The following is a 27,605-nucleotide window of genomic DNA, read 5'->3' as shown; positions in this document are numbered from 1 at the left end:
CATCATGGATATGCACTCTCATTGAAGAATTCCACAATAGAACAAAAACGGCCATCCAATACTTCCAGATTTTCCACAATGGTCTAACTTCAATTGACTTATTATACAATCAGAATTGACTCAAATTTATTGATTTATAATATGAGTCAATGAGTTCAAAGTACACAAAAAGAATTAATCAATTGAATTATTGATTTTATAAATTTAAATCACATTTATCACACATTAGAGTACTTATTTATTTGTGTGCTTGTAAATATACCTACACAAACGTACCTAGATATATATATATATATATATATATATATATATATATATATATATACATGCACAATACACATACATACGCACTGTATGCAGTAAATTGCATTCAATACAATGAAATAGTTTGAAGTTCCATACTATTTTTATTTCTATTTTCTTTCAACAACAAAATAAGTAGCTCATTTAAACAATGTTTAATATGTAATTCAGGTTTCTCATAGTAACATGTAAGTTGATCATTCGTTTATAGTTTTTTTTTCTTAATATGACCATGTAAGGAGGTTGGTTATCGAACTATGGATATTGTAAATATAATCAATAGGTGATGATCAGGATTTAGTAACTAAGTGGATAATATAATGATGTTAGAAGTGAACAGTCAGTCAGCTACAACGTAGGACCAGGCATATATATATATATATATACATCGGTCCAAGTTGTCATACCGCATTAGCACAGCGAACAGTACTGGGTTCGAATCCTGGAGTGAACACCAATTCTAGGATGAAGGTATATCTAGTTGATAAGTCATAAATAGGATGAAACACATATCTTTGTTTCCATTGTTAGCCATTATCTATCTTTGATTAGAAAGCTTATGACTTCAGACAATATCAAGGCAGTCCTCAGAGGATGTACATATGTCAATAAGAGACTGATCAATTCTAGTTCTAAACATTGATGGGATGATATAAGCAAACAATACCGAGTAAATTTACAATCAACAACTTTTAGAAATTTAGTGTAATGTGTAATAAATAATTTTCTTAGATAATGATTTCACTATAAGGCATTAGCTTTCTAGGATAGTTCTATTTTCTATCTTATTCATTCTAATGTGTCACATATTTTGTACATTACTTACTTACTTACTTACTTACGCCTGTTACCCCTTATGGAGGAGTATAGATCGCTCACTAGCATTCTCTAACCAATTCTGTCATGGGCAATCATTGCCAGTTTTTTTCCAGTTGCTATTCATTCTTTTAATGGCTGTTTTTTTTAATTGCCGACACAGTGTATGTTCCTTGATCTTCCTTTTTTCCGTTTCCAATCAGTATCTCGAGTTAGGGCTTGCTTCGGGATCTAGTTTGATGATTTCTGCAATATATGTCCTATTCTCCTCCAACGTCTTTTGTAGTTCTCCAAGTTTCAGCTCCGTACAGTAGAACTAACTGCCTTGACGTTCTTATTGAAGATTCTCACTTTGATATTGGTTGAAAGTTGTTTTGAGTTCCATATGTTCTTCAATTGTAGGAATGCCGTCCTTGCTTTGTCAATCCTCGCCTTTACATCTGCATCCGATCCTCCTTGTTCATCAATGATGCTTCCCAGGTATGTGAAGGATTCTACATCTTCTAGAGTTTCACCATCAAGTGTGATTGGATTGCTGTTCTCTGTTTCGAATTTGAGGACTTTGGTTTTCCGGTTCAGCAACACTCTGTTAATGACTTTCCCTGGTAGTGACAGTAGTGTAATGTCTTAACTTAAATGAAATAATTTATAACTTGTTGTTGAAACAATCAACAAGATGTACATAGTAACATTTGACATTTTTAGTATTTCTTTAATCGAAATTGTAATATTGATAATAATTTTTTTTAAAAAAAACATTTCATAATCAATAATTATAACTGACTAAACAAAGTTTTATATAAGTACCCTTAATAATATATTGATTTTTAAGATCTCTCTTAGCTTCACTTTTAGATCAATAATAAAATATTGATTTTTAATGTTAGATTATTAGAGAGAGAGAAAGAGAGAGACTCTACAGGTATAAATGGATTGTATAATTTAGTTCATGTAAAGCATGATAGAAATTCATTCAATGTTAGGATATTTATATTACTATCCTAAGGAGTGTTTGTAGCTGACTAGCTTATTCAGTTGTTGTTGTTGTTTGACAGTTTTATTTTTTGCATCATTTTATATGTATGAATAGACTTAAAGTATAATCTTATTGATGATAATACTCGACTGTGGGTGATACCTTTATATAGTGGTAGGGTTCTCTCATTGTAATAGCCTTATCATAGTATACTTACTTGCTTACTTACTTCTTCTGGTAAGCGTTTTTTTAGCGAGATAGTTTTCTATGGGATGGGGACTCTAACCCCATGCCCAACTCTCCTCCTTTACCCGGGCCTGGGACCGGCAGTAACTCTAGAAGAGCTACAGGTGGAGTTGGTATACTGGTTGGAATATTGGTTCCTTTAGATCCTATCATACCAGGTAGGTTGGTTGAAAAGTGGTTAGTGTGAATTTAGTAATTAAAGATGAAGTTATGCTATTACTATTCTGAAGTGTGACGGCAGTTGGTTGTTCGCCTTAAACATTGAGCATTTACAGTAATACTTCCTTCCTACAAGGGAAGAAGGAGGTTAAAAAAGATTGACCCTAAAATATCACTTTTCATTTTACCTCAGAGAACTTTTGTCATAAGAAGTATAGCAACTTGTAGACGCATTGTATGATAGTTACAAATCGTATTTATAGGCTGAATACATATAATAAAAGGTCAATCAATGACACAATCAGAGGTCAACTAAACAATACGGTCACTCTGAATATAAAGACAAATGATGACGATGAAACCTACATGAACAACCATTTACAAACAAGAGTATAAGGGCGAAATTGATGCGAGGCTTGTGAAAGCATACATTTACATGAAGTCAACTCTGATAATATTGTTTAAAGTCACAATTAAAGCTTCTTAGTTTAGGTGTCTAATTTATAAAACTTGAGCATACCAAAAAAACTAGTCAATCACTCTAGTTTTGATTATCTCGTTTGTTTTATTTATTTATTTGAACACATAGATATTGGTACAAAGAGGTACCAAATACATATGCGCCACACAGATCTCATTTGATATGTATGAGGGCCGTGATACTACCCGGGTGCCCAAACCAGGTGGTTTTCTTACGGGGCCACACCTGGGGCCTTCGACCTGAAGGTCTGATCCACAAAGCAGTGGAGCATCGTAAGGAGATGCAGTCTCATGGTAGCCGGTGACCAATACTTGATTCGTACGCCATTTGTTCCCTCACGATTCTGGAGCTGATGTACACCATTGGTTTTGGATCAGGGTTTTCGAACTCCCGTAGAGGGATCCTCCATATCCACCAACCCGGTTAAAGCACCGGACATTCGCGTTTCATCCTCTCAATTTCGTAAATAACACCCGTGGTTTAAGAAGGCAGAGAGTAGGAATTCCCTGGCAGAGGTTATACACCCGTGGCTATGTGGGAGCATTTGGAGAGGGAGAGAGGACCCTCCTCACTCTCGGCCATACCAGGGCGTTTGGGGGCTACCACTTGATGAATCTCTAGCTTTGCAAACTTTAGTCATTTCCAACTTCTACAACAGTTTTTGGTATTTCACTTTACCCATAGATTTGCATAAATATAGATTTCAATGTTTTGTGGTTAAGATAATCGAATGAAAACTTTAAATCGAGATTTCGTATCAGTAGTTTTGAAGGAACTAGTACTTCAACTTCACAGTCTGAAACGTTCCTAACCAGCAATTCGAGCAGTGATTAACCTTCTATATGGTTGAAATATTTACCATTGATCGATAGGGTCTGATTAGCACTGAAAGAATTAATATGAATGACATTGGTCAGTTCTCAGTGATCAACCAATTTTAAACACCTTACAATATTCTAATACCTAAGTGAATAAAGCATAAATAAGTCATTTGTACCTTCAGTTTATGATGAGAAACATGGTATTTCATGAAAGAATTTTAATACTAATGACCAGTAGAATATGGTAATCGAAAACATTATAGTTATTCATTCAGTTTTAAACAACGTGTAATTCAGCACATAAGTGGATCGATTCATATTATTTTGCCAAATCAACAAACACTGAGATGATCATAGGTGTCTTCGAAGCATTGCTCGTACATCCTGAGACTACCGAGTAAGTAACTCAGTTGTTAAAAAACGGGTACTAGGATGGCAAATCAATTGATAAAGTAGTGAAACTTCATCAGTTGAGATGGCTGGGACATGTGTTACGTATGCCCAACGACCGACTACCTCGATGTGCGATGTTTTGTTGTATAGGAGTAGATTGGAAGAAAGCCAGGGGCGGCCAGACCAAAACATGGCACAAGTCTATGAAGTCACTGACAAGTAGACTGAGTCATATTGGTAGGTGTAGACTACCTGGTTGGGGACCGCGAGATGATAGCAACCGATGGTTAGAGACCCTGAATGACATGGCTCAGAATCGTTTGCAATGGCGCAGGTGCATCCACTCTTTGTGTTCTCCAAAATTCTAATCTTCTGAATTCTTCATGTCCCTTTCTTTTTTCTCTTTCCAAATTTATTGAATAACATATTCAAACCCTAGCCTTTCCGATTACTGCTTATACTTTTACTACCTCTACCACTATGGGATTTGAATTTACAATTATACCTCTGTGATATTGTGGTATGACAACTTGAACTGAAGTACCTACATACGAAGTTCTACATTGTTGCTGACTGAGTGAATGAGTATATTTCATTGTAGTAAGAGAAAAAACTCGGCACAGGAGAAGGTAGGCGCTCGCGCGCAACACTCATATGTCCTGGGTTCGAGTCTCGCGAGACAGGATCGTGGATGCCCACTGTTGAGGAGTCCCATACTAGAACGAAACGGCCGTCCAGTGTTCCCACGTTTTGCATAGTGGTCTAACTTCAACTGGCTCATGATATCAACTATGGTAATCAATATTTATGAAGAATAAGAGTACTTCAGAAAAAAAATAATCATTAGTTATAACTGTGTTTAAATTCTATATTGTTGAACATTTAATTAAGGTTGATCCATTTGAAAATTTTAAAGAAAGTAACAGTGTAACGTGTAATTAATTACTTATTGTACAACTATGTAATTGTGTCTGTGTGCTAATGTATGTCTATATATATGTATGTGTGTATGTCGTTTTTTTTTTTCTCATTGACAAAAAACCTTCCGCCTATACATTTTCTTTCTTCTGTTTATTAAAGTGTGCTGTTTCGCTCTCTCTCTCTCTCTCTCTCACACACACACACACACACTTTTCTTGTTGCCACCATCCAACACTCCTCCCTTCCCTGTCCATTTATGTATTGATTTGTAAGAGTTTTTATTCTTTTAGAAAGTTTGTTTATTTTATTCCACCCATGATTAGTTAATAAATATGAAAGAACAACAAATGGCTTCATAAGTATTACTATTATTATATTATAATTGTCATTAATTAATTTGTTTATTTATTTCAGATTATTTATTGAACATAAATGATAATTTGATGTGAATTACTTGTATATTAGATTTTTTAAAAAAAAAGTAAGATCAGATCATTCTAGTTGTCAACAAAAGAAAACAAACAAATCACTATCACCACCATCATCATCATCATCATCGTCATCACCACCACCACCACGAACAACAACAACGACAACGACTTAGATCTAGTGCTGATCATTCTACAAACCAAACACAAACATTCATCTAACCAGAATCTCATCCAATTTATTACTTCATTGATTACATATATATATATATATATAGATGGATTTTAAGGGAATTTGATAAATTATATAAATGGTAATACAAATGATTGATCATTTATTGATTTTCTCTTTATTATTATGTCCAATAATTATTTGGGCTGAATTATCATCATCGTCATCATCAGCAGCAGCATTAATGACTACAATTTCTCCTGTAAAATTAATTAATTCTAAAATAATTTATTCAATGGATATGAATCCAATTGGCATATGTCAACCACCATGTTTAAATAATGGAATATGTCGTCGTGATCGTCATCCCCATAGTAATAGTAGTAGTAGTAGTAATAATAATGATAATTTAAAGGAAAATGATTCAAAATGTATTTGTACACCAGATTTCAAAGGGATTGATTGTGGTGAAGGTAAGTATAATATAATTATTGTTGAAATGTAACTTTATATGTGTGTGTATTGTGTTGATGAAATTTTGAAAAGATACTTTTCTAATAAGAAATTATGGGTGTGAAACAAATCAGATTATGATGTTATTGTTGAAGAGTCCCACAATAGGACGAAATGGTTGTCCAGTGCTTCCACATTTTCCATAGTGGTCTCACTTCAACTGAATCATGATATCAACTATTCATGACTCAACTATCCAGGGCTTCCAGGTTTTCCATGGCGGTCTAGCTTCAATTGACTCATGATTTCAACCAGTGAAATTTCTATAATCTCCACAAACCCCTTATGATAATAATCATCTGCTCACTAGTGACTGACTTCAAGAGATATTCCTAGAGTCCTAGTGAGAAGCCGTTACCAGTGGGGTTCAACTAGGTCGGTTGTGAGAAATCAACTCACTGAAGAAAATGGTATACGGTGGCGCAACTTCTTGAATTTGTTGAAGCTAGACATTAACGCCACTGGATGTTGGCTTAGTGGTCTAGTTGGTTAAGCGCTTGGCGCGAGACCGGTGGGTCTTGGGTTCGAATCTCTTGGGGTGCGGGGTAGTTGATGCGCACTGCTGAGGAGTCCCATACTAGGACGGAACGGCCGTCCAGTGCTTCGAGGTTTTCCATGGTGGTCTAGCTTCAATTGACTCATGATTTCAATCTTTGAAATATTTTAAAAATAATATATATATATATACAGGGGATATAAAATAAAGCTTGTATGTTCCCATTGTTAATGTTAAGGAATGTAAAATGATCAGTTTCTATTGAAATAGGACGGAATCTGAATTCGTAATTCCATTTTCATCCACTATTCAACGTTGAAATATTTGGTAACTAAATGATAATACTGAGTCAATTTTGTTCAAGACTGATCGATTTCAAATGTTATCATCAATAACGAGGAAATACAAGTCCTTACTGATCCTGAGTGCTGTTAGAGGTATGTGAGCGGTTATCACTTCCCGGTTGCCCACACCGTGGAACGGTTCTTCTAGAGGTACCTGAAAAGGAAATTGTGTTAAGGGTGGTCTTAGTGACTTGGGAGCGTGATACCAGTGCCAAAAGTTCAACTGTTTCAGACAGGTCACACATAATCTTTTTGTGAGTAGTTCTCGTGTCAGCTCCGAACTTGGCGGGACCTTATTGCCAGAGACAGAAATCCGTGGAATAAGAAGACATATGCATTTTCAGGGTCGACATTTTCTACCCCCACCCTTCCTTATGGGAAGGCAGCATCGCTGCTACGGTGGTGGTCTGAAGGAAACACCTTACTGCTGTCTGTACAGTCAGCAGAACGATATTTCCCTCGGACCTTGGGTTTGTTGCTTTTAGACTTACCGCTCTTCAACCGACCTGTCTGACATGGTAAGACCTTGAGAAACGATTGTTCCAGCCAGTATAGCTCGATTAATTAATCACGATAGGCAAGCCCGACCACCACGTAAAGTTAGCATCAACGGTCGGGTCCTTACTAATACATTCATACCTATTGAGTAAGTTACTGTTTATCTGGGCTCAGTTACTTACTGAATAATGCAGTGGTCATTCCAAATGAAAGTTACTAAGTATCCTGATTAGGATGAGCATCATTGAGAGGCAAGTACATCTGACAGACTAATCCCAAGAAGATCAAAAAACATTTTGGATTTCAGTACTCACTACTATCCAACTTTTTAAAAAAAACTCTTCATTTGATTGTGATTTTCTTTATCTCTTGTAACAAAATATGTACATTCATAAAAGCTAGGTATGTTTTATAATTAACTAGAGGTAATTTGACACTAAGTACAGTTATTATTATTAGTGAACCGTATAATTTGACTTGCTAGCCAACACTCAAGTCGACCAAATTAGTGACTTAATTTCTACTTATTTAACAAGTAAACTGTTGTGACTTTAAGCCTGGCTAATTATCACGTAATTTATTCGCCAATCGAAATATGACTTATACAATCTTAACATTGCGCCAAACCAATGATGTATCGACCAGTATGAGCAAACTAGCATCCATCTTGACCCTTTTCCCTCCCAGCCTTTTCAGTTGAGTTCAGAACACCAATATCACCTTCCACTGAGCAACTCATTCATGTCAAACATACTTACTTGATTTATGTACCAGCCAAACAGACTGTATCACACCATAAAATAGGAACTAACATTTGTACAAGATCAAGCCAATAGGTAGCTGTGAACGTGAGAGACTGTAATCAACATATGCTCTTGTACGGCCGAGAGTGGGGAGAGTCAGCTCTCTTTCCCCAAATGCTCTCACATGATCACGCGTATATAGCCTCTGCCAGGGAAGTCCTAATCACTGCCTGCTCGCAACATTATTGTTGTTTACGAAACTGAGGGGACGAAAAGCGAATATTCGTCGCCTTAACCGGATTGGTGGACACGGAGGGTTCACTTAGGAGAGTTGAATCCTAAGGAAACAAATGACATATAAACCTATTGTTGGTCACCGGTTACCAAGGAACTGCATAACCTGACGTCACTTCACTGCCTTGTGGATTAGACCTTTAGATCGAAGGCTTGAGGGGCCGGCCCCCTAAGAAAACCGTCTGCTCAGGTCTGGGCACCCGGGCAGTATCACAGCCCTCACACAAATTGAATGATTTATGTGGCGCATATCTATTTGGTGCCTCTTTGTACAGATGTTTATGTGTTCAAATAAATAAATAAATAAAATAAGTAAACATATCATAATTGTCTATAGATCATAATGTAGCTTATAATAAGAGGGATATGAATATACATAATCTAGTGACTGAATAGTTATACAGTAATATTAGTCTATTAATAGTTCACAGAAATTACCCGTAATTTAATCTTCATTAGGATATAATATAAACATGTACAAAACTTTACGAGTTTTCCTTCTTATTTGCGTATTCTTATAATCGCGAAAGCTCCACGACCAAACCATCTAGCTCAGAGAATAAGACTCCATCAAAAAACTGTAGATTTAGTCTTCAGGTTATTAAAAGCGACCAGGAAATCGGATTGAGCGTTCATCTAACAAGACTTATCGACTACATGTCTTAAGCTTTAATGAAGTTTACTTAAACTAGCAAATCAGTAAAATGGCCCACTTTTAGATGTTGGGTGGTATATTTATAGATATTTACCACACATAGGTATCCCTGTGAATCTATTTTTTGAATCTGAACACGTATATATTTCATTAGGTTTCTATTCGATCATACAAGATTATCTGAAATTCTCATAGTTATGAGAACTGTTTCAAAGTTTATGTGAAAGTTTTTGTACTATTAAGTATATTGTTAAGGATTTGTGGAGATCGTTAAATTCGATGTTTATTTCATAGTTTTATAAGGCAGATTGACTACAATTAGACAATCAGCGGAAACTGCGAGGCACTGAGCAGCTGTTTCATTACAACCAAGTTTCGAACAATCAACTATCTTGAATGACTGAGAGATTGAAGGTAATCATCTACCGATAATCATTGTTATTCATGGTGGATAAGGAAGATCCACCAAGGGAAGTTGGAAAACCCTGATTCCAAACCAATGGTGTACATTGGGCTACAGGATCTTGAAGGAACAATTGTCGGTCACTCGCTACCTGGGCACTCCATCACCTGACGTTGCTCTACTGCCTTCTGGATCAGATCTTTAGGTCGAAGGCTACTGATGCAACCTCCTAAGAAAACCAACTTCTTCGGTACGAGCACCCGCACAGTATCCCACCACACACAAAAATAAAGTGAATTGTGTGGCGCATTCGTATTCCTTGCCACTTTGTACCAATATTTATGTGTTCAAGTCAAGTCATATTATTCTTGATGCTAATCGAATCATATAGATCAAATTGTAATGTGCTCACTGTTAGTCTAAACGCTTTTGACATCACGTGTACATATTTTGAATGTCATGTAATCAGACGTAGTTGCTAAGGAACTCTGCTTGACTTGAGTCTCTCACTATTTGACATTAGTCATCACAGGTCAAAATGAGATGTAATGCATTTGGAGAGATTAGAATGCCATGTCAACCAGCTTCACAGTTTGAGACATCATCACTGAGCTATTCGAGTCATAACTAACCTCTATTATAAAACTAAGATACAATGAGTAATTACTGAATAGTAATAAACACCATATTTGTTTAATGATTATCGTTGATTTAAATTCTCGATCAATCTAGTTGTAGCATAACTACTAGACTTAATGATTTGAACTTGTATACAATATTGTTATGATCTGAAATGACTGGAAGTAAAAGTAAGAAGTTTAAAACATAGCCTTAGCGAGAAGTGTAACATTGTCGACAAATATATATATGAGAGAACATCAATAAAACTTTTAAAATATTCACTTACTACCATTCTTAATGAAAATGTTTATGAGATAGTAACTCACTGAAAACAATGATGGATGTATCGCTCAATTTCGTGGATTACTTGAAGTTAAACATTAACACAGTTAGTTGCCAGCTGGTTCAGTGATCTAGAAGGTAGGTGCTCGTGCGTGAGACTGATGGATCCTGTATTCGAATTTCGTGAGACGGGATCGTGGATGCGCACTGCTAAGGAGTCCCACAATAGGACGAAATGGCCATCCAGTACTTCCAGGTTTTGCATAGTGGTCTAACTTCAACTGACTTATGATCTTGACTGTTGATAATGCTTATATCAATTGCAGATTACTATTTCTTTTTAATTTTAAAAACCTAGTCAAGTACTAGGATAATTTTATTTACAAGGAAAAGTAAAGGTTAAAGAACTACATTATGTTGCATAATATAAAGATCATGTTTAAGAATATATATGGATGTGAATGTAAACTACATTCAAGTAGGTTAAGCGTTCGCGTGTGAGACTGAAGGCCGTGGGTTCGATTCGCGCGAGCGGGATCGTGGTTGCGCACTGCTGAGGAGTCCCACAATAGGACGAAATGGCAATCCAGTGCATCCAGATTTTCAATGGTGGTCTAACATCAATCGGTTCATGATCTTAATCAAAAAAATTCAAGTTTCTACTTGAATTACACCTAAATGATAACATGATAACAATAAAGAGAATATGTGATAAGATGATATTACAAGAGATTACTCTAATGATAGTAATAAGATAATAATCATATGTTTTAACAATGATTTATCATATCAAATTGTCGATATTTAAGACTATAATAGATTAGTTTCTATTGCTCTTTATTGTGACCTGAATAGTTTGATGTGACATAAAGCTATATTGAGGCAATGGACTTATGATGTAACAGGGACACAGAGAGAGTGATCAATGGTAGTGTTAAATATCAATAAATTGAAACTAGAAATCTATACTGATTGAACAAATGAATGATATTCTAGATTTAGTTGTTTATTAAATAGCACATTAGGTGTTTGATATAAAAAGTACTAAACTCATGTGGTTATATGATCCTAAACTCTAGCTGATGAGTTGTATGTAAGACAGAATGCAGTCAGTCAGTCAGCTAAAACGTAGGATCAGGCATCGATCCAAGTTCCCATACTTCATTAGCACAACAAGATGAACACCGAATTCATAGAAGTAGTTAATTCAATGGTGGTAATATATAAAAGAATGATTTTGTATAAAGATATAGTACAGGAAGAAGGAATTAGTTGGTAGAAAGAAAGATATGAAGCTATTTTAATCTCATAGTTTAAGGGAAGACAGAGAGTGTTGTATACACCAACGCCATTGTGATCGATTGTGAGCCATGTCACACAGAGTCTCCAACCATTGGTTACGATAGTCACGTGAACCCCAAACAAGTAGTCTGCATCTACCAACATGGTTCAGACTACAAGTTAGTGACTTCAAGCACTGATGCCACGTTTTAGTTTGGCCACCCCTTACTTTCTTCCAACCATCCCCAACACCAGTTAGCATTGTACGTTGTGGTAATCGGTGTTCAGCATACTCAACACATGGCCCAACCATCTCAGTCGATGAAGATTCACAACCTCATCAACTGATTTACCATCCTTCCCTAATACCCTGCGTCTAACCTCACTATGACTTACCTGGTGATCCCAGCAGACGCCAGCAATATTTCTGAGGCATCTGTGGTCAAATACTAGTAGCTTACGGGTGCCTTCAACTCTTAATGGCCACGTTTCGCAGCCGTAAATTAAAACAGAATGGACTGCCGCGCAGTATACTCGTCCTTAATTGATAGACGGATATCTCACTTTCGCCGAAGATGCCGTAGTTTGACAAAAGCCAAACGAGCTTTTCGAATCCGTGCTGAGATTTCATCAGACACTAACCCATTAGGACTGATCGGACTTTCAAGGTAAATGAAGTTGTCAACGTGTTCGACTACTTCACACCCTATCCTTAGTTTGGATGTTGACGCAGGCCAGTCCTGATTTTACACATTTAACCACATACCAAGTATGCTAAAACTCTATATGTTTTAACTTCATTAGTAATAGTTTTGAACTATCTGATTGTTGATATTTTGACTGAATTGTAATCGGTCTTAGTTCGTATATACGTATCATATGGGAATCGCTTCGATACACTTATCATAACACAAATTATCATGAAATAGGTAGGATATGGATAGCAGTGAACTTCAGGATGCGTTTTTTGATCCTGTTTGGAACATCAAATCTGGGATGCCGGGATATCCTGGCTGATGAGTTCCAAATAGGTCAAATCGCGTGACCTAGGTTCTACTGCTGTTGGGTAAAGGTCAGTATTTTTACAAAAACTAGAAATATAGTTGATTGACTTACTTAATAGTTATAAACAATAATTCTAATTGATGCAGAATTTGTGAAATAAAATACTATTGTAGTGAAGAAGATCACAAGTGGGGACAATAGAATATATTTCGATACAAAATTATAGAACATCTTAGTAAAATCTGAGAATTATACATTAGATTCTTCATTCACAAAATGTCAGTGATTCGCCTCAGACTTCATTGTTCCTTCATTTCCACAGCAATCATTGTCTGTTCTTGTTCTCTTTTCTTTGATCATCTTGACCCTCTGCTACTAGGTATTTCACTTTCGATTGATGATACATACTGTGGTGTGTGCTACTGATGTCGACAGATATAAGTAGTATGTATCATCAATCGAAAGTAAATTGCCTAGAGGCAGAAGTTTAAGGAGATCGAAGGAAAGAGGGTGAGAACAGAGAATGATTGGTGTGAAAATGACGAAAAAATAAGTACTGAGACGATTGATTAACATTTTGGAAATCAATTATTTACTGTGTGGTTCCCAGATTTCACGAAGATGTTCTGTAATTTTGTATTCAAATACATTCGATTGTCCCCACTTGTGATCTTGTTCACTACAATACTACTTATCTCTGTCGATATCAGTAGCACACACCATACTATCACTTAAATTTTAATGTAAAACAGAATTATCACACAAAATTTCTCATACGCTAAATAAAAGAAATGCCTGATAAATATCTGTGAATAAACCTCTTCTCTCCTGAAGTTTTGTGAGATCTAAAGATTATAGGGAAGGGAAACTAGGGTCGAGGAATTATGATATTTAGTTGGTTGATCATTGAGAAATAATCTTTTTGGACAACTAGTGAACTAAGCAACGTCTGAACCATCTTGCTTATTGTATCAGTAAATCATATTTTGTCGATATCTTTTATTGTAATAAACTGATATCAACACTCAATCTAGGACTTTAGAATCTGTGAAAACGATTGAAGGTTAGTCAGTCAGTCAGCCAGCTATAACGTAGGATCAGGCACATATATACATCGGTTCAAGTTGCCATACCTCATTAACACAACAAGATGAACACCGAATTCATAGAAGTAGTTAATTCAATGGTGGTAATATATAAAAGAATGATTTTGTATAAAGATATAGTACAGGAAGAAGGAATTAGTTGGTAGAAAGAAAGATATGAAGCTATTTTAATCTCATAGTTTAAGGGAAGACAGAGAGTGTTGTATACACCAACGCCATTGTGATCGATTGTGAGCCATGTCACACAGAGTCTCCAACCATTGGTTACGATAGTCACGTGAACCCCAAACAAGTAGTCTGCATCTACCAACATGGTTCAGACTACAAGTTAGTGACTTCAAGCACTGATGCCACGTTTTGGTTTGGCCGTCTCTAACTTTCTTCCAGCTATCTCCAACACCGGTTAGTGACGACTGATGTGTATATTTCATTTTACTACACATTGAATATAGTTGGAAATGTTTATAACTACACATCAATCCAGTGACATGATATTATTACGGTTTCTGTAAGGCCTGAATGTTTTAAGGGCATGTCGATAAACAGTCCCGAACTTGAACGAAATAAATGTCCAACGCTTTCTACTTTCCAATTAATCCTATAAACTATTGATATAAAAGGTTTGCAGAGACTTTTCGGTTTCATAGTTTACATGACTGACATTACTAACATCTTCAGGTCTCACAGTGAGCGATTAACCTTTGTGGCATTTAGTTAACATCAAGCAAACAAAATTTATAATTTCAATCAAGTCACAATATTGTGATCAAAGTTAGAAATATAGACCGTTGGATGTTATCGTATTGATCTAAAGATTAGACATTCATCATATAACTTGATGGTCATGATTTTGATGGAGTTTTGTTCTTTGAGCTGGATGGTTTGGTCGTGGAGTTTTCATCATTCTTCTGAACAACACCATCAGCACAAACTTCAGGTTGAATTCTTTATCATCTCAAGGTCATGAATTTGACCCCTTGTAAGTAATGTAGTCGAGACCGTATACTTCGATGAAAAAAAGCCCTCCAGTATTTCTCAATTCTAAACGTTTGTCTAACTGATGTCATTACATCATATAAACAAAGAAACTTTCTAAGTGATTTTTTCGAATTTCTATTCGAAGGTTCCTTTTTTTTCTTCCTTCATTGTATTATAAGAGGCAGAAACAGATTTAACAAATTGTCAAGAATCAACATGTAAATATGGTGGAACATGTGTTGGTACATCAAAAACACCAAAATGTTTATGTAAAGATCATACACGTGGGAAACGATGTCAAAGACGTAAGTTAACGGTTAATATTCATGTATTATTATCAACTGAGATGTTTGTTAATTAGTAGATTAGAGTTTTATTAATAACCCAAAAAATTTAAATTAGACTAGAGACAAATATCTACCTCAGTACAATGGATGATGGTCGCGCAATTTCGTGGATTGGTTAAGGTTAAACATTAACACTGTTGGATGCCAGTTCAGTGATTTAAATGTTAATCGTTTGCGCACGTGATCGAAGGTCCTGGGCTCGAATCCCGTGAGCGTGATTGTGGATGTGTATTGCTGAGGGGTCCCATACTAGGACGAAACGGCCGTCTAGTACTTCACCAGACAATACCAGTTTCTAACAGATAACAGTCACGTCATTCTTATGAGTATCAACTAGTATAAGATCTAGATGGAACAAGGGTTCCCAGCTGATTACTTTAAACCATTCAACACCTCAAAATAGTAAAATGATGTCAAGTAACTCGGACTAGTATCTACATTTCAGCTTGATTGATTGAATTCGATCAGCTATAAATGTTGGACAAGTATAGCATTGACCAGTACTCAGTGACCAATCGGTTCAAAGGTTGATTAATCTTGTGTAGAGATAAATATGTCCATTTACCACCCAGTAAATGGTAAGTAAGTAAGTACAATTTTAATGTTAAGTGATTTAATATAATCTTCGATGCAGATTCCATGTTAGTTGCTACACCTTAACCAAATTGTTTGTCCAATTTCTTGGGGGAGAGGGGTCAGTTCCTTTAGCAAGATTTCAACAGACCTCACTCAATTCCAAAATCAGAGATATTATCATTGAATATTTCGGCTAAAGACTAGCATGTAAGTTTGAGATAGAATAGACAATCAATGAACAATGATCGTTACTCTATAGCACAACTTAATTGAAGTTTGAACTGGACCATCGGGTAAAAATCTAATGATTTAAATGGTTGAGTGTTCACTGGTAGATCTATAGATCTTAAGTTCAATCGGCAATTATTTATGGGTTAGCATCTATGGCGACTCTAATACTGAGATAAAATGACAGTCCATCACTCCTTAGCTTTCAGTGATAATACATCTAACAAATACCACCTACGAATGTAACTATCGTTGGATCTTATTTAAGATCAAATGAACATAACCTTTTTTTGGATGGTTCAGAGAACTTCCAACGATTTATTGGAATTTACAAGGAAATGCATTCACGTTGACTGTATTCGAAAAAATCTCAAACAGAAAGTAAAAGGCATTATAAGCAAGATGGCTAGTAGTAGAATCCAAGGCTGCTAACCATCATTCATTTCTGTTTACAATGTTTGTGCATTCAAGCAATATCTAGGAAATCCGCACAGGATGTACTCACAACTGATTGATCACTAGGTGGTGATCAATGTCATGTGTGTCAGGTCCTTCTTAGTGCAGATCAAATGCTATCGACCAAGTTGTATTGTGGCCAATAGTCTAAGTGATTCGACATTGCGTGCACTATGTTGAGAGGAGATGGTAGTTGGAAGTAGTCAACAGGAAAGCCTGAACCCGGTTTTCGTGCTATTTGGCAATCGTCAGCAAGATGTAATTGTAATCTTGAGGGAACTGGTGTTCCCTGACGGATTCGATCCCACCATCTTATCTCAACATACTGCACGTGATGTCGAGTCACCTAAACTAATGGCCACATTGCAACTTGGTCAGTAGCATTCGATTTGCACTAAGAGGGACCTAACACACATGATACTGATCATCATCCAGTGATCAATCAATTGTAAATGCAACTCAGACCAACAGGAAGTCAATGGCGGCCCGGATAGTCCAGTGGTAACGTCTCTAAGTGTGAAACTGGGTGATACGGGGTTAAATCCGTCAAGGAGTACCAGTTTCCTCAAGATTATAGGTATATCTTGCTGATGAGTGTCAAATAGCACGAAACCTGGGTCCAGGGTTTCCTGTTGACTACCTTGAACCGCCATCTTATCGCACAGGATGTAATTTGTTTACTACATTATAATACTGTTATCAATATCTGTAAGTTTCTCTGCCTTTTTTTCTTAATTTTTCAGATGATCTTATATTTGTCGTAGAACTTAAAATATACGATAATGGTAAAGAAGCTGTCTGGCAAAAAGACTTTGAAGATAAGTCAAGTTATTTATCTACCATTAAAGCATTAGATGTTTGTAAACTTGTAAGTTTTAGCTGAAAGCTTTCATTTTGATAAATAATTAAATCAGGGAGGGGTTTTGTGGATATTATAGTAATTTATTAGTTGAATTCATGAGTCAAATGAAGCTAGACCACCATGGAAAATCTGGAAGTACTGGACGGCCGTTTCGTCCTAGTACAGGACTCCTCAGCAGCGTTCATCCACGATCCCTCATTCGGGGTCCATGGTATTAAAAAAACCGTAATCATTTTAAATGGAATAATAGATATAAGCAAAGTAAGTCAAGTTTGAAGCAGAGATGGATGTTGGTTAGCAGTGGAGTACAGTACGCAAGTTTCACCCTATTTCGGACTCGACAGCTGGTTGTACCTACATCCTGCAGTCTATGTTCACTGTGATACTTGAACTCAGTACTTTCCGCTTCATACATCATAATGTTATCTACCTAGTTACTGAGTCCAGATAGCCACTGGTTTGTTCAATCAAGTGAATATTAACTCCTATATATTGCTTGTTTTGATCTTACCATTAATGTTTAGGACTGCAAATGCCGAAATACGAATTAATTGCAGTCCTAACCATTAATCGGCAGGTCTATTTACTCACTTGAGCTTGTTGCTTCTCTTGGAGGAACATAGGTCGCTCACCGGCATTCCCCATACAACTCTGTCCTGGACAATCCTTTCTGGTTGTTTCCGGTTGCTATTCATCCTTTTCATGTCTGCTTCAAATCCCTGACGAAACATGTTCTTCGGTCTTCCTCTTTTCCGTTTCCATTCGGGATTCCAAGTTAAGACTTGGCCTCATGATTCAGTCTGACAATTTCACAAATGTATGTCCTATCTACTTCCAACGATTTTTCCTCACTTTCTCTTCATTTGGAATCTGACTTATTCTCTCCCACAGTAGGTTTTTTCTGATGGTATCCAGCCAACGAATATTGAGTATCTTGCATAGACAGTTGTTTGATGATGATTGTAGTAGCTCACAAAGTTTCAGCTCCATACAATAGGACTGTCTAGATGTTTGTATTGAAGATACTGACTTTGATATTGGTTGAAAGTTATTTTGACTTCCATAATATCTTCAACTGTAGGAATACCACCCTTTCTTTGACAATCTCTCCTTTTAAATCTGCAACAACAACAACAACCTTGTTTAGACAAAAACGCTAATCAGGTAAGGTATAAACAACCATTATATATGAATTCAAATTATTCATTTTAGCTGTTAGCATTGTTATCACTATTTACATCGATTTGTACTTTTACTTAGGATGATTGCATATGTAATCTGTTTTATTGTTATAACTAGCTCATAAACTACCACCAATAGTTTATTATCTTTCACGTATACAGATAAGCATTACTATAGATTGGAATAGGGTGTGATACGGGTCTCTCTCTCTCTCTCGATATATATATATATATATATTAGCAAAGTAAATACTTCAGCTTGTCATCATCATAAACACCATCATCGTCAAGAAAGCAGTGACAAATCATTTAACCCAATAGTCTAATCATAAATAACATCATTTTCAGCATATTTGTTAGTGACATCATTGATAAATGAAAGTATATTGATTGTTTTCAGTTTGAGGTTGTAATGATTATTGAATTTCATTAGGAATCCTACGCATGGAATTGTAGATGTCCACTGCTGAGGAGTTCCACCCTAGGACGAAATGAGCGTCTAATGCTTTCAGGTTTTCAATGGTGGTCCAATATCTATCGGTTCATGATTTCAATGATATACATCATTATTATTTATCAGATATATATATTCATTTGTGACAGATCTATTGAGTAGGAATTAAAAGCTACGGTTAGTTTCAGTTTGGGTACCATTGAAAACTATCCAGTACTGGATAACCAATTCGTTTTAGTGTAATGAGCAAGAGAACATGTGGGGAAGATCGAATGTAATTCAGCGCGAAATTATAGAATCTTTTACTAAAATCTGAGAACCATACAGTAAATTCTTCATTTGCAAAGTGTCAATCAATTGTCACAAACTTGACTGTTCCTTTTGCAAATGTCAATCAATCGTCTCAGACTCCATTGTTCCTTCATTTCCACAGCAATCATTCACTGTTCTCGTTCTCTTTTCTTCTATCTTCCTAACCTTTTGTTCCTAGGCAATTCACTTTCATTTGAGGATATATACTACTTATATCTGTTGACATCAGTAGCACACACCACACTAATATTGAATTGTTCAGCAATAAATACTGATGACTACGTAGGTGATCAAGACCTACAAGTAAATACGAATTAATTGACTGATATAAAACAGATTAGACAGAATATTACACAAACCTTTTAGGTATTAATTTTTTTCAGTCTACATCTTGTTATCAACCAACCAATCTGTTATAACTGTAACTTTTATAGATATGACTTCATCCTAATTATTAATCAAAATGGGTGTACAATCATTAGATAAATGAGAGTAATTTGAACTATCATCGTTGTCGTCGTCGTGTTCTGTGGTCAATAAATCTTCACTTATACCAGTGTTTGTGTTCTTACTTTCGTGTCTTAGCCATTTTGGTAGATACAGACTACTTGGTTGGTGTCCGCGTGACTATCGTAACCAATGGTTGTAGACTCTTGGTGACATGGTTCAGAATCGATCACAATGGCGTAGGTGTATACACTCTTTGTCTTCTTTTAAACTATGAGATTAAAATTGCTTCACATCTTTCTTTCTACGAACTAATTCTTTCTTCCTGTACTATATCTTTATACAAAATCATTCTTTTATATATTACCACTATTGAATTAACTACATCTATGAATTCGGTGTTGATCTTGTTGTGCTAATGAGGTATTGCAACTTGGATCGATGCACATATGTGCCTGATCCTACGTTGTAGCTGACTGACCAACTAACTAACTAAATGACTTTCTTGTCGTAAAAAGTACACAATTCCCTCATTTCGAATATAAGTGATAAACATTTCCGAGATAACAATCAATGATGATCCGATATATAACAAGTAACGTCCATTTTGACAAGACATACCCCCAAATGCCCTGGTATAGCCGAAAGTGAGGTGGGTCCGCCCTCCCTCTCGAAATGCTCTTACACGGCCACGCGTATACAGTCTCTGCCAGGTAAGTCCTACTCACTGCCTTCTCGCACCACGAGTGTTGTTTACGAAAATGAGAGGACGAAAAGCGAATGTCCGGCGCTTTAACCGGATCTCAAACCAATAGTGCCCATGGGCTCCAGTATCCTGTGGGAACAAATGGCGTATGAACCAATTTTTCGGTCACCGGCTACCATGGGACTGCATCTCCTTACGATGCTCCACTGCCTTGTGGGTTAGACCTTTAGGTCAAAGGCTCTGGGCGTGGCCCCCTAAGAAAACTACCTGCTTCGGTCTGGGCACCCGGGAAGTATCACAGCCCACACACAAACAGAATGAAATGATAATACTTAGGGAAAATAAAATAAGTAATGACAAGACATATTCATAATCAATAATCAATATAGTCACTGACAATTTACTATTATAATCTTATTTCATCTACCTTCTTTTTCCTTCTTCTTGTTGTTGTTGTTGTTGTAATTTAGCTTAAATTAAGTATCATTCGTGGATCAAATATACAATTATCGAATTCATTTATTGATTGTTATTTAATTACTTATCATAAAATATCAGTCATAATTGAAGTTGCATTAATATTAGATATAGAATTATCATTAATTCCATTGATAAATTTAACATTAATACAAAATCAAATTATGACTGGATTAAAAACAATGGATCCAAGTTTAAATGAATTCAAAACCATTTCATTAGATGATATCATTTCTGGGAATTCATCGACGTTTGCAGTTCATGGTAAGTACTACTTATGATGAATATCAGTAATAATAATAATAATAATAATAATAATAATAATAATAATAATAGTTTCAATAGTTGAGATCATGACTCCATTGAAGTTAGATTACCATCGAAAATCTGGAAGTATTCGATGGCCATCCACGATCCCAACTTGCAAGATTCGAACCCAAAACCTATCGGTTTCATGCGCCCTGGTACGACCGAGAGTAGGGAGAGACCGCTCTCCCTCTTCAAATGCTCTAACATGGCCACGCGTAAACAGTCTCTGCGATGGAAGTCCTATTCACTGCCTTCTCGCACTACAGATGTTGTTTACGAAATCGAGAGGACAAGAAGCAAATGTCTGGCGCTTTAACAGGGTTGGTGGACACTGGGAATCCACCTAGCTGAATTGGGAAACCCTGATTCCAAACCGATGGTTTACATGGGATCCAAGATCCTGAAGGGACAAATAGTGTATGAATCTATTGTCGGTCACTTGCTACCTGGACACTCCATCACCTGACGTTGCTCTACTGCCTTCTGGATCAGATCTTTAGGTCGAAGGCTACTGATGTGACCCTCTAAGAAAACCACCTTCTTCCGTTTGGGCACCCACACAGTATCCCATCCAACACAAAACTCAAGTGACTTGTGTGGCGCATATGTATTCGTTGCCACTTTGTACCAATATTTATGTGTTCAAGTCAAGTCATATTATTCTTGATGCTAATCGAATCATATAGATCAAATTGTAATGTGCTCACTGTTAGTCTAAACGCTTTTGACATCACGTGTACATATTTTGAATGTCATGTAATCAGACGTAGTTGCTAAGGAACTCTGCTTGACTTGAGTCTCTCACTATTTGACATTAGTCATCACAGGTCAAAATGAGATGTAATGCATTTGGAGAGATTAGAATGCCATGTCAATCAGCTTCATAGTTTGAGACATGAATGCGCACTGCTAAGGAGTCCCATACTAGGATGAAGAATATAGTTTGAGAAGATATAAAGTATCAGATAACCTTTAGTAACATGAGTACAAGTAATTTTGTGTTAATCATGATCAGTTTATGCTTCATAGTATTGTCGATGATCTACAATCTCGTTTACAGGTTCCCATTGACTTTTTCTAAAAATTCAATCATGAAGTTAGACCACATATGCAAAAATAATTATTATTATTCATTGATATTGATTTTCTACGATAATTCCTTATAGTTTGAAAGTGAAATTTTATTGTTCTGGACTAATATCTTATGAAAACTCCGCTTGGAGTCCCTCCGATGGCTACTGCCGGTCTCAAGCCCAGATAAAGGAGAAGGGTTGGGCATGGCGTTAGCGACCCCATCCCGTAGAAAACTAACTCGCTAAAAAAACGCTAACTAGAAAAAAATTATTAAGTAATATCTTATGAAATATTGTTTTATTTAATGATCCTACAACCACTCAAACTGAATTGATATTAATAAGCAATAGTGAGGTTTATGGAAGTTACAATTGATTGATCACTGGATGGTAATCAATGTTATGTGTATCAATTCCTTCTTAGTGTAGACCAAATGCTATCGACCATGTTGCACTGTGGCCACTAATCTAGGTGACTCAACATTGTGTGAACTATGCTGTGATAAGATACACATGACATTGATCGCCAACCAGTGGTCAAACAATTGTGAATAAAACTCATTCCGACAGGAGCTTAATCGCAACCCAGATAGCCCAGTGGTAACGTCTCTGACTGTAAGGCCGGCCGATACGGGACCGAGTCCGTCAGGGAGTACCAGTTCCCTCAAGATTACAGGTACACTTTACTGACGAGTGCCACGTAGCACGAAACCTGGGTCCATGGTTTCCTGTCGACTACCTCCAACCACCATCTTACCTCAGAATTACAGTTTGAAACTAGTTACTAATGATCAAATGTTAATCATCAACAAAGAGATTTATGGAGAATCTATGTAACAGTCAACATAAACTTTAATAACTAAATGATATAAGTACTTGCTAAAACTATTGGCTTTCACTATTGCATAAAATCCACTTCAGGTAAATTTTATTTCAACCTTATCACAAAACCATCACCAATTTTATTGATCAACACTTTCCTTTACTTTCCATTGTTATTTTCTACAGTTCATGATCCTTGTAAAAATGGAAATCATGATTGTTCAATAAATGCTAAATGTATTGTACAACCACAAGGTACTTATATATGCGAGTGTAATCATTTTACAATTGATGCATCATTCGATGCTAATTATCCTGGACGACGTTGTATGTGTAAGTATTGATTTAGTCTAACAATGATAATGATTTTAATCACAAATTGATTTAAGTTAGTTAACTAGTGAAAATATGTGACTCCTCAATAGCGACTCATCTACCACCCCACAACTGGGAGTTGAACTTAGGACCTTCAGCCTTGTGAGTAGACGATTATCCTGTAGGCTGTTGAGCTGGATTTCAATGGTATACAAGTCTAACTTCAATCAATCTATTTTTGGTGGGTACCTTCCTCATACTCGATAGGGTTGAATTCAATTGGTTGTAGCTTTGGATTAAAACGCTAGGAACCCATAATGACAACAATGATAACAATGGTAATAATAATAGACGAAACGGTCATCAGAAAATGGAAACTGAATAAAGGACGAAGTGCTAAAGAAGACTGGGTAAGTAGCACTTCCTTAAGTACAAATAACAGGTCCTTAGTACATATGATAGATCATCTCAAAGAGGCCACAACGATATTACTACTTATATGGCAGTATGTGTAGCCACGCACCACAATATACACAGATGGCCGGAGAGCATATCGATGCTCACATACACTTGATTACATGCATCGTAGACCCCACCACCAGAGTACACGAAAATAATAGAGAAGCAATGTGACCGAGGCTAAAAGAATTTTCGCGACCTTATCATGGCTCCAGAGGTCGATTATTACAGAGTCACATGGATGAATTGCTGTATCGTATGCATTACAATTTCAGAACTTTAGAGCCTCTTCATGATGTTGAAAAGTTTTTAAACCAAGTTACAGAAGTGTGTCCACTCTGATTTTTTGGTTCTGTATAATATATTCTTACTCTACACTGACCGTTTTCTGATTTACTGAAATGTTTCAAGGTCATTTGGGATTCCTTCCAAGGTCATCCATAAATTCTTATCTTGCCTGTGAATTCAGTTGACGATTCCCAAATGAGATGAAAGATATGTGTTGGGTCCGGCTGCTACCAATGCTCCATCTATTGTAAATAAAATTGATTATCATATCGATTATAAAGAAAATTCACTTGGAATTCAAGATTTTCAGGAATGGTCTGCTATGGTTCCATAGTTTAATGTAACCAAAATTTTATCCAGACTCTTGCATATTTCTCTACTAAGAATGATTAGAGACTTGATAAATGCTACCACAACCGTATTTTAACGTATGGTTCATGATATATAGTGAGAGGTTTAGCGGCCAACACAAGATCACTACCTACCATTCATAAGATTGAAATATTTAATAATATTCATCCTGTTTTACACCGTAGTTTATTTATAAGCAGAGATGGATGGCGGCTAGCATTGGAATACAGAACGCACGTTTCGCCCTATTTTGGACTTGACAGCTGGATGTACCTGTATCTTACGGTCGATATTCGCTCCGGTGCTCAGTACCTTCCTCTTCAAATGCCACGATATAATCCACATATTTACTGAGTCCAGATAGCCAGTGGTTTGTGTAATGGAATAAATTTTAATTGATGTGTATTGGTCTTTGGAATGAAATGACAAATTACAGATTTGTAGAATTAATAAGAGTTTCAAGGGTAGTAGTAGACAAGATTAAATATATACAATATATTCACAGATTGAAATCATGAGTCAGTTGAAGCTAGACCACCATTGAAAACCTGGAAGCACTGGATGGCCGTTTCGTCCTAGTATGGGACTCCTCGGCACCACGCGGGGCTCGGACGCAGGACCTACTGGCTTCGCGCGCGAGCACTTAACCATTAGACCACTGAGCCGGCCGGAATTCAACGGTGTTAATGTCTAACTTCAACCAATCCACGAAGTTGCGCCACCATATACCATACTAGGACGAAACGGCCGTCCAGTGCTTCCAGGTTTTCAATGGTGGTCTAGCTTCAACTGACTCATGACTTCAATCTGTGAAAATTTCTAAAAATCTCCACAAACCCCTTCTGATAATATACAATATAATTTGATAACAAAGAATGAAATCATTGAGTTAAAAGGTATAAGTATTTTATGAGAAAATGTGAATGTATCTATGCTATTACAACTGATGCTTATCCATATCATCCATCTTCAACAATTGGTTGCGATTATGGTTCAAACCCCTACCAGATGGGCTACACCTGTTAACACTGCTCACTATCAAAGTTATTGGGTCTATAGACAGGTTCTATGTTTTTATTTGACCTCAAACTTTTCTTCGATATTGTTCTACCCCAGCTATCATCCCATATCAAGGTAGGTGATGATATGGCATACTAACTACATATTATAATCATCCTATTCAATGAAATTTTATTGCCTCTTCAATCGATCTACCATCTTTACGTAGTATTTCACATCTGAATGTAGCATTGTTCACTCGATAATCCTAACATACCAGAACACTACTTCGAAAACATCTGGGACTCGAATCCAGCATCACTCTCTTCAAACATTATCACGTTATCCACTTAGCCAGAATGAACATGAACTCTGAGATACAAGTACATCTAACTGACGAGTCCTAAATAGGATGAGACGCACGTCCTGGATATCACTATCCATCTTTACTTATGTATTATATTTGTTTTTTTCTTTTATTCTTCTACTATTTCAGATGATGGTTTAATTATATTAGCATTTGCTATTATTGGTGGCCTTATTTGTACACTTACTGTACTTATTTGTGGATGTCGTCGAACAATATGGCGAAGATATCGTCGTGGACCAGAATCTATTGATTTAATTAATATGCCAAGAAATTATGATATTTAAAGAAGAAGAAGAAGAAGAAGAAGAAGAAGAAGAAAAAAGCCCGATTTCGTTTGTCACATGTTTGTTTATTTGTAAAAACAAAAACAAACAACACAAACCTGGATACATGTTTCCCTTTCATTAACAATACATGTATAATGTAAATGTCTATTCAGAACTATTTGTTCATTAGAATGAACTTATTGCCAAGTGTCCACTCAATCACCCCACCCCACCCCCACACACACAAACACACACACACCTACATACACTAAGTATTCACAAATGCACCTATGTATACTCATTCACAAAAGATAAACAAATAAAGACAAACAAACAAATGCACAAATGTGAATAGTTCACAGAGAGAGAGAGAGAGAGAAAGAGAAAGGGGGGAGAGGAAAACTTGCCTTCCACTTCTATTTTTTGATTTATTCAACGGTTTTCATCATGTTTTTTTTATTATAGTTTGTACTATTATTATGTTTTACCATAAACAATGATTTATTATCTTTATAACATACATTTTATGTATTTCAATTCCTTCAGTGGGTTGTTTTAATTGTATCAGTTGTTGTCAATGGATCTTGTTTTATAAAGGTGTTGTTTTTCTTAATTCAGTAATATTTTCATTTTAATAGTTGAGATCATGAGTCCATTGAAGTTAGACCATCATGGAAAACCTGCAGCTAATGTTACTGATGCTTTTATTGTCCAGTTCACAACAATTATCATAATTTGTCTTAGTCTCAATCTGGATCGAGCGACAAAAGTCCTTGTTTTACCAACATATATTACATCGAAATACAACATCATCACGATGGACTTCACAATTTCCAGCAGCCATTTGAACACCATAATCATAAATACAGGTACTTCTTAGTAATCCCATATGTTGTAGCCACTCATCTGTAATGTCCTGATTGAGATCCGCTGTAAATCGATCATACGTGAGCATCAGGTACTGAAACTGGCTCTGTGACCTTGAGATCTCTCAAACGCTCCTTATTGGCTCGTCCATAAATTATAGTCTCGCCATATTGAATATTTATCTAGATTATTTAATTATTTTGAGAACACATTTGGCTATGTCATTATTTATAAACGAACCAATCAGGTACAAGATATCAGGTCTCGGATTTTGGTGCGACATTCATCCATCCATATGACTAAATAGAGTTTTGGCATTATAGCTGATGTCAGTTCGTGATGAAAACACTAAATCTAATTCCTAACCTTAACCATCAACTGTAAATCATAACTCTGATTCCTCACACTGATTTATAACCCTCATTTAGTCCTGGTCAGTAGGTGGACATTCTCAAAAGGTCACTTAAGCGTGTTTTCGAAACCAATAAATCATATTAGAGTTTGT

At 36.2% G+C, this 27,605-nt stretch overlaps 1 protein-coding gene across 1 annotated transcript; it reads left to right on the top strand.

The window, feature by feature from the left end:
• The first annotated feature begins 386 nt into the window (after positions 1-386).
• MS3_00009455 (uncharacterized protein) lies at positions 387-27,152 on the top strand. Its single transcript, XM_051217833.1, has 8 exons — positions 387-491; positions 1,522-1,599; positions 5,531-6,189; positions 15,115-15,240; positions 17,286-17,410; positions 20,975-21,245; positions 23,372-23,518; positions 26,094-27,152. Exons 3-8 carry the CDS (start codon positions 5,856-5,858, stop codon positions 26,249-26,251), a joined length of 1,161 nt encoding a protein of 386 aa, XP_051064258.1. The 5' UTR covers positions 387-491; positions 1,522-1,599; positions 5,531-5,855; the 3' UTR covers positions 26,252-27,152.
• Positions 27,153-27,605: the final 453 nt, after the last annotated feature.

The sequence above is a fragment of the Schistosoma haematobium genome, chromosome 7 (assembly GCF_000699445.3).
Source record: "Schistosoma haematobium chromosome 7, whole genome shotgun sequence".
NCBI classification, from domain to species: Eukaryota; Metazoa; Platyhelminthes; class Trematoda; order Strigeidida; family Schistosomatidae; genus Schistosoma; species Schistosoma haematobium.
Note: the sequence above shows the minus strand (reverse complement) of the source record. Positions and strands in the feature narration are given on the sequence as shown.